The sequence below is a fragment of the Magnolia sinica genome, chromosome 4, assembly GCF_029962835.1.
Source record: "Magnolia sinica isolate HGM2019 chromosome 4, MsV1, whole genome shotgun sequence".
Classification (NCBI taxonomy): Eukaryota; Viridiplantae; Streptophyta; class Magnoliopsida; order Magnoliales; family Magnoliaceae; genus Magnolia; species Magnolia sinica.
This window is the reverse complement of record NC_080576.1, coordinates 40379649-40392408: the sequence shown is the minus strand read 5'-3', so window position 1 is coordinate 40392408 and position 12760 is coordinate 40379649. Positions and strand designations below refer to the sequence as shown.

Sequence of the window (12760 nt, the reverse complement as noted above, 5' to 3'; positions counted from 1 at the left end):
ATAGACGGGGGGGGGGGGCTTCCTCTTCCAAGATCTGGAAGCTTTAGCCATACCTACGCACGTGATAATAAATCAAATCAATATCTGAGCTGTGTGATCTTCAGTTTCATCAAAGTAAAAGGCAAAGGGGTACTTACTAAATGAAGTGGGGAGCAGCTTAGACTTGCAGAGCCCGGATCAATGAAGGTTGTCCGCGGTAATCAGGACAAACCAGGAGCATAGATCTTCCGAATGCGCCCTGGCCTTAACACCCGATTCTTTTCATCCGAGGTGATGAGAAGTTGGCCCTTCGGGAAGTCTGCGAAAATGGAATGAAGACACTGATCAGACTACAACAAACAAAGAAGCATTGCAAAGAGTGTTCGGGATTCGACCTGGAAGAGTAAATCGAGTAGGAACCCGAGTCCTCAGGTTCCTGAGCTCCACAGCCGGTGCTTCCCACTCCGCCGAAGCCCAAAACCACTTGTTTTTCCAATCTTTATTAGAGGATGGAAGTTGCAGGACCAGCCCTGAGCCCTTCCTGCCGTGGGTCGCGAAGTAGTACCATGGCTCCTGACTATCGTGCTTGATCAAGTATAAACTCATCAGCTCTTCCGATGTTAGTTCCGGGTTCTTGACTTGGCACCAGATGATGTATGAAGATATTAAAATCCTTCAAGCATTGGGAGTAAATTGGCCTGGGGCCAGTCCCAAATAAGCTGTCGGGGCTCAGATGAAGGGATGCATCGGAAGGCGGAGTCCACATGTAGCGCGTAAAGGAAAATCGCAACTTCCCCTTTAGCAAGAGCTCTAGCGGTGTTAAGAGGCTCTGGTGCTCATATCCGAACGGAGTCTGGGATCTCGAATTATGATCAGACCCATTTCATCCGGGACTCGACCAGCACAGATCCTCTTGAGATGATTTCCGCAGTTCGCCCATCGAATCTCGGGGAGCTCAGGAGGCCTTTTTCTCGCCCTTGCGGCGCGTCCGAGCCCCAGCCTCTTTGCCCCTCTAGGGCGTAGGGTAGAGGAGTACTGCATCAAGGGGGCCTTCAGAGGTCTCTTTTCTATCATCCGAGCTCTCCAACCCATAATCATCTTTGAAGGCATAGTCGTCTCGGACCATCTCCGAGTCGATCGAAATTCCACAGAAATGAAATAAGGGTAACCCTGAAGTGAGGGGGGGCCTCATCGGAAGTGGTCCGGAACGGTCGCCGAAAATCACTTCTATTAAAAACTACTGATCGGTCAGAATCGCCTCTCTCTGCTGGTCACGCTCTCCAGAAATCGCCTCCTCAGGAAGCTCACAGTAACGAGAACTCAGAAAATAGAAATGAGGGTGTCTCTGAGCACTAGGGTTTTTATAACCCAAGTGATTCTCGCATTCATGGCGTGACATGATGACTGCAGTCGAACCGTCACGAATCGACTACAGAAGACACGTGGCTGACTATCATTGGCCTAAGCACTGCCAAGCCGCATGCCCCTGGCATCGGGCGACAAGCTTCGAGTAGTGGAAGCGTCACCCAGTTGTCTCTCTTGGCTCGCGTGACGATCCCTCATAACTACTCTGACAATTCGAAATCCTAACTGTCACGCGTCCGTTGAGGTTAACCCACAGATGGAAAATCCCTAATACGTATCTTTTCGGATATGGAAACCATGATTATGAATGCACACGTTGGGGCGCAATGGGGGAAGCTACTGACTTTCTGCATATGCTTACTCTCTGAGTCCATGTCCGAACTCGGAGAGTAGGGGGCTTTTGTTATGAGAAGATCAGAGACGTCTCAACTCCGAGGCCTGAGGCTATTCAGAGCCGACTTGAGATGTAAGATTAAACTCAGAGTTATGAGCAAAGGTGAAGGATGGACTTTCAGTTTGATGACTGTTACGCCTTCGCTTTGAGGCCCTAGGTAGAATGATCTGGGGCCAAGTCGGTCTGCTCGGGATTTAAAGTGGAATCCTGGAATGATTCGAAACCGAAGGTGTCGGCTCGGAACGATCTACTCGGAACTCAGATCGGATTCCACTAATGAGGAGAACCATGTATGTCCCATTACTGTACGATTGGTGACGATTACTCAACTGCCCACGTCCGCACGACCACAAGATTGGGTAGTTGAATCACCCGCAGGATGTGGCAAATGCCCCAAGATGCGCCGAGTTATGCGAGTATGCCCATCTTAAGCGAGGGGTTATAAATAGCTTCTTGCGGGAGGAAACAAGTACGTAATATCTTGCATTCCCCCTCTATAATTCGACTTAGATCCAGATTTCCTTGATCTAACTTAGGCATTAGAGGGTCTCCTATTTAAGTCAAGGTCTCCTTTGTTCACTATGGTTGTGCAGGTTCAAGATTCAGAGGCAACTCGAAATTTTGATATTCAAGCCGAGGGCAATCAAGATTTTGGCAGTAACATCATTCACAACATTCAAATTCAAGTGTTGCTCATCCGATGATTCAAGTGTAATCTCCATGGTGGGTTGCATGTGCTGAATGTGGATGTTATAGCAGGCGGGCTGACAAGTCTTGGATTTTACTCATTTTTTAAAGAAAGTTTTGTACGAAGACTTGTTCGTACTTCGATTCTCAAAAAATCACATGTCTCTATTCATCGACGCATTATTGGGTAAGATGTTCCCGAAAAGATTCGCGGTAAAAATCCCTTTTGGTAAATTTGTGAATCCACCGCAGATGGCACACTAACTGATACATGCGAATCTGGAGCGTATCCGCAAAAGTATTCTGATTAGATAATCCATCGTCTGAGTTCTCCAATTGTGCAGCCCCTCACGATTTTGTTTAGGCCCCAATGTTAGCTCACCACCATTTCGATAGTGGCAGGGACTATTCTCTTCACATGGAGCAATGATTTACAGCTATCCAGGCCATCCAAATTGTGGGTCACTTTGTGGATGCAGCGTATGTTTAAAATCACCCTGATCAAGCAATCCTAGCCATCCAATTAATGTCCATCAATTGCATGGTTAAAAATAATATAATGAGTGGTCCAAATCAAAGCGAGAAAAATCAGATGGTTACTATCATCTTCGTGTGTCATTGTTGGGTTATGTTCCATTCATAGTTGTTGCGAAACGGACGGTCTAGATTACCGTAAAACTATGCCATGTGTATGGTTAGAGAATCACCACCATGTTTTAATTAGTGCAGCTAAAAAAGAAGTTCAGCCCTTCAAATTTTTACTCAATGGACGGTTAGGATTATCCGATCAGTCTCACTTTCAACCTAAGTTCATCCATGGTGAAATCCATGATTCGGACAAACGTTTTGCACGCGTACACCCTAGTGAAGAGGTGTGCCCTTTCGGATCTCAACTTTTCCAACTTTTAAAATCCTCAGCCAGCTTTGTAATAAAAAGCGCCTTTAGCCCATAATTTAATTTCAGTGGTACAGTGCTAGTTCTTTGGTGGGCCCTTTGCTTTACAGAAAAGACGCACTCTGTCTGTCGGTTCGGCTTCTTTTTATCTCGACCATCGATCTACTGACCACCTACCGAGGGTCCGGGATTCTTCAAAATGGGAGGAGTTTTGGTGCATGGTCCATCCATAATAGTGCCCACAATATCAACGGTTTTGATCAGTGAACCATTAGCCCCACTGGTACGTGGAAATCAAGTACGAAATTCGACTGTGGTGAAATGACCGTATGGGATTTGACTGGCTTGGCCTGCGGCTTTTTTTTTTTTTTTTTTTGGTTTTTTATTTTCTCAGCTGCTTGGCTGAGTACGTACTCGGCCGTCTGAAAAGTTTGCAATCAAATGCCACGCTGTCATTTCAGTCATTTCATGGCGCGGATGAGGTACTACCTCAGCCCGTGCAGAGCTCGGGACGTATGCATGCACCCAATAATTGAGGAGCGGTAATATCGGAGGATGCGTAAGCGAACGGATGCGTTACTCCGAACATCTTATATTTTTCTATTTTTTTAAACCTTTTTTTTACACACGCATTTGTTGCCAAGGCCTTTTGCCTTGAACTTAGATGGAACCATTGTGTTGTTTATGAGAAATCATTCCCTTCCATCAGTTTTGTGATTTCATTTTAAGGCATGATGTCAAAAATGAACTGTATCTAATGCTCAAGTGGACCAAAAACATGATAATTAAATGTACACAGTTGAAATATTCATAAGGCCATGAAAGTTTTGAATCATGTTAATATTTTTGTTTTCAGCTCATCCAATTGTAGTTATGTTGTTAATGATATACATGGCATATAAACATTACTGTCATAGTTATGTTGTTAATGATATAGATGGCATATAAACATTACTATCAAACCCAGGGAGGTTTTAACGGTAGGAGTTTTCCTAACCATCTTTTCCTTTATTACGGCTCATTGGAGCATTGGATACGGTTTATTTTTGGCATCATGTCCTAAAATGAAATCACAAAACTGATGGATGGGGAAGATTTCTCACAAACATCACAATGGGTCTCATTTGGGTTCCCAGGTGAAAGGCTTTGGCAAAGAATTCGCGTGGAAAAAAAAGTAAAAAAAGGGAAAAAGAGGAGACGTATGGGCTAACACCTCTGTTTGCTTACGTGTCCTCTGCCTTTTAACGTAATCGCTATCCACTAATTAATGGGGTACATGTATAGCTCGTCCCGAGCTCTGCATGAGTAGGGGAAGTACGTAATATGTGCCCGTCATTTCATCAATGCCGAAGGTTGGGTGTGGGACGCGGATTGCGTACTACCCTCGCCCGTCCCTAGCTCCAAACGGGCAATTCTATGGGCGGGCCCACTATGATGTATTTGTACATCCAAATCATCTATCCTTTTGCTTGGATTATTTTAAGGCATCAAAACAAAAATAAGGCAAATCCAACGATCAAATGGACCACACCGGAGATGATTCTTGCATTTAATGCGACTGATATTTAATGATTTGTCTATTTTAATGAAACCAAGCTTATTATATGGTGTGGTCCGCTTCATCGTTGGATCTAGCTCCCTTTTGTTTTGATGCCTTAAAATAATATGAGAAAAGGGATAGACGGTTTGGATGTATAGATACATCACGGTGGACCTGCCCACAGAACTGCCCGTTCGGAGCTAGGGACGAGCGGGGGTAGTATGTAATCCGCGTCCGTGCGTTTTTCGAAGCGCGACACCTGGGTAACACGAGAGCAGATTAGCCATAACCCGTGGGTGTTACCCTAATATGTGGGCCCACCTTAATTTATTTGTTGTATATCCAACCGGTTCATGTGTTTTTACCTCTCATTTTAGGACGAGATCCCAAACCTCAAGAAGATCCAAGTTTCAAGGGGACTATAACACTAAAAAAAGTGATGAATGACCATTAAAAACTTTTTTGTGGGCTGCAAAAGTTTTGCATCAAGCTGATACTTGTAATTTCCTGTATCCAGACATTTTCCAAAGGCTAGATTGCCAATAAACCTTACGATAGGCCATTTGGAAAATTTTAAAGGTAAAGCACTCAATAACCACTGTTTCCTGTGGTGTGGTCCACCTGAAATCTGGATCTGCTTAATTTTTGGGACTCCATCCTTAAATGGGCTAGATAAACGGATGGACCGATTGGATATACAAATAATCATCAAGGTGGGCCCCACGATAAGGGTAACACCCACTAAGCTGTTACCTGGGGTGTTACCCTTACCGTGGGGCCCACCTTGATGATGTGATGTACAACGACGCCGTACATCCATTTCCCCAGCCATCTTAGGAGGTAGTATAAAAAATTAAGTAGATACAAGTCTCGTATGCACCATACCAAAGTAAAAAAGTGTTGATTGAACTACCACCGTTAAAAACTTCCTAGGTCCCATTTAAGCAGATACGTTATGTTTATTTTCCATCCAACCCATTGATAAGGTCAAAAAGACCTGAATAAAGGGAAAAGATAAAAGATCAGCTTCATACAAAACTTCTGTGGCCTACAAAAAGTTTTTTTAACGTTAATTCACCACTTTTTTTTTGTAGTATAGTCCACCGGAGATTTGGATCTGCTTTTTTGGATAACAACTTAAAATGAGTGGAAGACACGAATGAACGGCGTGGATATACAACACAATATAAATATGGCCCCCACATAGTAAGGATAAGGTGTTTGTAACATCTAATCCTCTGAATCCGTGTTTCAATGTGGAAACTGTGGCCACACCACTATATAAAGACCAAGCTCCCTTCCCATCCTCGCATCCTCTCTTTCCGTCTCTCTCTGAAAATGGAGCGTGCCACGCGTGTGTTTCCAGTTATTTTGGTGCTCTTGCTGCTTATCATGACCACTGGTTCTCTTCCCTTCTCTCTCTTCTTGCATCATCTCATCTCTTTGCATGCTTTCACACGTACAAGCATTTTCGTATAGGGAAGAAAATAGGCTGGGCCACCCAAATGGATCTACATCTGGCTGGGAATACTCTGCCCCCCTTAACGTCGGTCTGGCCCGAGTTCGTTATCGGGTCTGTTGAGAATTTTCGGGTATCACTATAGGCCGGAGCTGATCAACGGTCCCATTTTCTATGAGAGGTTTCGACTTCTAATAGAACGCGTGGCCCCTCATTACAGCTATTATGTAGGGCCGCGTTCCCACTCATGCATGTGAGAGACCTTGACCATTCGTCAAGCAGCGCAGACTGAGAACATGCTCTGGACTTGAAATGATATTGGTACTCTGATCAGAGACAGATCACACATGTACGAGGAAAATGAGCAGATTCCGACGGTCCAGATTGAACGTATATGTGTAGTCCGTTTGATGACTGCAGAGGTGGGCATCGGGTCGAGTCGGACCGGATTGGGTCCAACACCACTCGTTCCGATTTTTCAAGAAAAGGATGGAGAGGAGGGAAATCGGGAGAGAAAGGAGTAGAGATAGGTGGGTGTGGCGCCTCTTTCGGGGTAGAGGAAGAGGGGTCAGGGTTCATTCGGATTCCGGATTGGATCGGTCCGGATGGACCACAATCCGAACTTGATCCAATGTACGATCGGATCTGAGTGGTCTTACTCGATCCGCACCGATCCAAGCCATTGGTTCGGATTGGGTCGGATTCTGCACAGCTCCCGATTTCTGATACACAGAAATGTTCCCCGAGTGCGCTACCTAACGAATGGCCTAGATCTATCACACGTTCCTTCCGAAGGTGGGAACGAGGTAGTAGCTGTGATGCTACATAGGAGTTCCATGCAGCTCCATGCTTGTTATGTCGTGATCTGAACCGTTGATCCGATGGGTCACTGTGTGGATGGTCTAGACGCCAAATAGCAGATATTGGGACATCCATACCACTGTAGACGATTTCTCTTCTTTCGGCCATACGATTCTTCGGATGAAATGCATTAACCAAAATGCGCTTGGAGAGATGCCACGTGGATACCAGCATTGGTGGTCCACTCCAACTCGAAATTAAAATAACATTACGATTTCACACAAACACACACATATATGAGCTGAAAAAAATTCAAAAATATTTCGAAATTTGCAATAAAAATTCCATTAAATCATGATTATGCTTGTTAATTTCCTAACCATCTTGATTATATTTTGGTATTTGGAATTTGTTAAAAGAGATGGGACCAAGCATGGTAGAGGCACGGACGTGTGAGTCTCAGAGCCACCGATTCAAGGGCCCATGTGTGAGGGGTAGCAACTGTGCGGCCGTTTGCCAGACCGAGGGATTCTCAGGAGGAATATGCCGTGGTTTGCGCCGCCGATGCTTTTGCACTAAACATTGTTAGTGGTGATACATCAACACTTCCATAATCTTCTTTAATGTTGGTGTGCTGATAATAAAGCAGGGACCTGCTAGTTCTTAGTTTGAACTTTGAATATTATCTAATTACTTAAATGTAATCCGTGTGTAGTTTGAAAAATCTTATTGAGAGTTGTTTATCCATGGTTTTTTTCTAAGTTTTATGATATCATCGTTTCGTTTGGATTACAAGCAAATTCCAGTTGTGAACATTTCTTTGAATTATGGGTATTCATTACATAACAGAGAAGCAACCTTCAAATTCTGATCATTTATCATTCAAGATTTCTCTAATACATAGCGTGATTGTAATTTGAAGCCCAAATGCTGAGGAAATTATAATTTACCTGTTTCCATTTTGTTAGATTAACAATTACAATTTATATAAATGGTGGATCCAAATATGCTAAGGTGCCGTTTTGCACCATGGATTTGGGGGCATTCGATGGGAATCGTCTAGTGTGTTTGGCACTATACATAACGGGGAGTTTCAAATCTCCTCAAAGAGGGGGTTTCAAATCCAAGGTGAAAGCTTGTATTATATTTAAAATCCTTTCCAGAGTTACATGTGTAACATGTGTGTCATCAAACTACTAATCTACTGGGTGTATAACCCACGGATGATATCCCGATACAATTAATAATATAATTGTTTTGGGATATCATCCGTGGGTTATTATTAATTGTTTATTGTATCACTATATTTACTTTAATACAATGATATGTGTTGTGCAAACATTGTTCATGTAAATCAAAGGTTAAAAACCGCTGGTTAGTCACTCGGATGTCATCTTGTGCTTGTGGCCCATTCAAGACTTAGAATTTCATCATTTTGGCAAAGTACATATTTCGACATGCTTATTACAATCATTGTGTCAAACATTACATAGGTATACTAATTAGATATATGAGAGTTGATTTAATGATTAAATTCAAACTCTGTAAATCTATCATGCACAACTACTTTTGAATTATAGGGGATTTTAATCTGGAGTGCCACATAGAACAGGAGGATTTCAAATCTAGGGATTCCAAATCCACGCTCCCAAACAGACCTGCAAACCAGCTAAACAAACTTTAGAAGTCACTCATAAGGCAGACAAAATTCTTCTAGAGATGATTTAAAATAATGCAACCTAAAAGATGCTAATGGCGTGTGCGGTCCACCATATTGCTAAACCCGGCGAAGATCAAAATTATTGGCTTTTACTTTGCAAAGCATGCTCTTTATTGATGTGAATTAAAGGCTGATAAATCCCTACGTTGTTTGCCGGCAGGCAGGGGAAACCCGGTAGAGGTGATTTGATGGTTCATTTCAGTCTACAAAGAATAAGATATATTGATGGCTTAGATTTCGTGATGAGTATGGGTGGGACCGAGAAAGTATTACACAATGCTAGTTATTTCAATTGGCATCAAGGGCCAGCCTAAAGAGGTGAACCATCTTGAGACCATGTACTATGTAGCAGTGCAAATTTACTGTTTAAGCAAAAGATGAAGGCATCCACAAAAGCATTAATATGCAGGCATGAAATGTGGATCAACACACATTAATTCGATCTTTAAATAAGGCATATTTGAGCTATGGTTCGAAAGCTAGCTTATTTGAACTATGTTTGGGTTGGGTTGGACTGAGGCGAGGCTTGGACCTGACCCAGCCTAGACTTGACCCATTATTCACATGGGTCAGGTCCATTTTAGTATGACCCTTAAAAAAAAAACTACGAGGGACGTGTCTAAGTTGAGTTGATTTTAAGAGGACCTAGGCTTTAGGTTGAACTTTTAGACCCAAACATGCATAATAAGGCTAAATGTCGAACTCAAACCTACTAATTTGTTGAGTTGGATGAAATGTCTAAGAGATTTATTTTTTTATTTTTTTATTTTTTTTCACACACCCATCCCCGGCCATGGGCACTCAAACACAAGACTTCATGTTGAAACTCGGAGTGCCTACAACTGAGCCATGTGTCAAGACCGCAATGCCCAACAGGTTGGCCTGACTCGTTTGCACCCTTAGTCTAGGTCGTTCTAGCATGGGTTTGTAGCTGAGTACAGTCGCCACTCACCCAAGTTGAGGGATGGGGGTTGACTTAAACCAGTCGAAATTAACTTAGACAAGGGTACATTTGGTTTTTTTTTTTTTTTTTTTAGCTTGTTATAAAATGCAAACTAAATGAACTATTAGTATTATTTTCATACATTAGGTTAAACAAGAATATAGCTTATAAATCAAGAGTAAAATACACTTGTGAAATATACAGGTAAAATAAATTATAATCATTACATTTTCATTGTACAAAAGTGATTATGGGTGAAACAAACAATGTAGTAAAATCATCGTTGTAATCAAATGTAAATAATTACCATTATGAGTGAAACAATTACAAGAGTAAATAATCATTATCTATTTATAACCATTTACCATTCTAATTAGAAAAACAAATAGCCATTAGGTCAAGCTTACTAAAGGTCATTTGAAACTTTAAAAACCACCTTGCCTTATTTGTACAAGAAAATCCAACATGTCCATGATGTGTGCCTTCCAATGTTGGGGTCCTGGCTGAAAAATCAGGCACATTAAAATTTAGGTGGGCTAAACCACAGCGAACATTTAGTACGGGGATGCCCACCAATAAAACCTTCTGGACTAAGGGACCACCTTGTTGGATATATGCAATCAGACCAGTCATTCAGTGAGGCCCACAAGAGTGAAGTGACACCAAATACCATGCTATTCTAAATTCAGGTGGGCCAGACCAAGTGAATTTAGAGGGCTCTGGCCCGATTTTACATTGTTTCCTTTAGTGTGGCACACCTGAGTTTTGGATTGGCGTGATTTTAGGCCAAAGAGTGAAAATGTGGTGTCGAACATGATATAGTCGAGTGGATCTTGTATGCTAATCACCGTTGATTACAAACAGATTGACGCTGATCATAAGGTGGTTACTGAATTTATGTCTAAATAAAATGTACCATATAAATGGATAAGTCAATAAAAATATCAAAGATCAAAGACCCAACTTCATTGAATCTAAAAAATATGAAAGCTCAAGAAAGACCCGACTCCGTTGAATTATCTTTTAACTCACCTTGAAACGATATTAAAAAAAAATAATAAAAATAAAATCTATCATTCCAGGTTTTCGATGAATCGTGATGGACTAATCAAATCCATACACCCAAATGGACGAGAAATTTACGACTGTGGACCCCACCTTTTATCCAGTGGTTTTTATGAAACAATACAAACTTAATATACCAACTTAGACTTCAACGTACGGCCAAGCATTATTCAAACGAAAATACCCCTCCTCTTCCAACCCGTTGCTTTCACTGTTTCACTTTCAACCCCTTTCCTTTCCTCACTCTGTTTCTACCAAGAAAGATAAAAAAACCCATTTTCTATGGGCCCGTTTCTTATCAGTATTGTATTGCATCATCTTCATACATCAGCATTTTGTCATCTTCTCAAAATGGCCGGTTTAGTGAAGAAAGCACGCACCACAGGTATATTTTAATATATTGCTGTTGGATGAACATGATTGTGGGGCGTAGCAAGCGAAATCGGATTGCGTACTGAGTTACTCAATACGCTCCTATCGTACTGAGTAAACTTAGTTGGGCCCACCTTGAATGCATGTAGTATATTCACGGAAACAGTGGGGATAATAATTTCCACCTAATTGAAGGGGTTGAGGCCCAAATGTACGTAGTGCATCTTTTTTTCCATCTAAACTCAGTTGGGCCCACCTTGAATGTATGTAGTGCATCTGTTTTTCCATCTAATTTAAGGGGTTGAGCTCCAAATTGAAGCATATGAAAAGATCAAGTGGATCATACCATGGGAAATAGTGGGGATAATGATTTCCACCGTCCAAATTATACTAGACCAAACAGTGATGTTTGCTTCGCTGAATTTCATACTTGCCTCGCTGAATTTCATGTTTTTCCCGTTGAAATTTGCCTCGCTCAATTTCATGCTTGCCCTGCTCAAATTTGCAGTTTACCCCGCTCAATTTTTAGTTTGCACCGCTGAATTTTATGTTTGTCCCCTCAATTTCATGTTTGCCTTGCTCAATTTCATGTTTGCCCCGCTGACTTTCATGCTTGCCCCTCTCAATTTGAAGTTTACCCCGCTCAATTCATGCTTGCCCCGCTCAATTTCAAGTTTGCCCCGCTCAATTTCATGCTTGCACTGCTCAATTTCATGTTTGTCCCGCTCAATTTCATGTTTTCCCGCTAAAATTCAAGTTTGCTCTGCTAAATTTCATGCTTGCCCTGCTCTAATTTGCAGTTTGCTCCGCTCAATTTTCAGTTTGCACTGCTGAATTTCATGCTTGCCCCACTCAATTTCATGCTTACCTCGCTCAATTTCAAGTTTGCCCCGCTCAATTTCAGGACGAAAATACCCCTCCTGTCTCACTGTGTTGCTTTTACTGCCCTTTACACTATTGCTTTCACTGCCATTTCTTTCACCCCCTTTTCTCACTCTATTTCCAGTAAGAAAGACAAAAAATTCATTTTTTGGGGCCCCCTTCCTTATCAGCATTTTGTCTTCTTCTGAAAATGGCTGATCTGGTGAAGAAAGCACACACCACAGGTATATTTTAAACTCAATTGGGCTCACATTGAATGTATGTAGTATATCCACGCCGTCCATCCGTTTTTCCATCTAATTTAAGGGGTTGAGCCCCAAATTGAAGCATATCAAAAGATCAAGTGGATTATACCACGGGAAACAGTGGAGATAATGATTTCCATCGTTGAAACCATAGTAGGCCCAACAGTGATGTTTGTTTGTTATCAAACCTATTCATAAGATCATATAGACATGGATTAATAGAAAACACAATTATAAGCTTGATCCAAAACTTCTATTGCCCCTAAGAAATGATCAATAGTATAAGTTCAATTCAAAATTTTCATGTGGTGTGGTCCATTTGAACATTAGATACGTTTAGATTTTTGGGCTCAAGCTATGAAATTATCTGTTGAGTTTGCCCCGCTAATTTTCTAGTTTGCATCGTTGAATTT

The 12760-nt window shown here is 41.8% G+C and overlaps 1 protein-coding gene across 1 annotated transcript; it reads left to right on the top strand.

Moving 5' to 3' along the window:
* The first annotated feature begins 6102 nt into the window (after positions 1-6102).
* Positions 6103-7867, top strand: LOC131243054 (defensin-like protein). The gene is made up of 2 exons (XM_058242118.1): positions 6103-6262; positions 7540-7867. Exons 1-2 carry the CDS (start codon positions 6115-6117, stop codon positions 7707-7709), a joined length of 318 nt encoding a protein of 105 aa, XP_058098101.1. The 5' UTR covers positions 6103-6114; the 3' UTR covers positions 7710-7867.
* The last annotated feature ends 4893 nt before the right edge of the window (positions 7868-12760 follow it).

Bases quoted from the DNA above. Each gene is read 5' to 3' on its own strand.
- LOC131243054 (XM_058242118.1), top strand. From the start codon at position 6,115: ATGTGGAAACTGTGGCCACACCACTATATAAAGACCAAGCTCCCTTCC. The intron at 6,263-7,539 runs GTTCTCTTCCCT...ATTTGTTAAAAG, and splicing joins GCTGCTTATCATGACCACTG to AGATGGGACCAAGCATGGTA.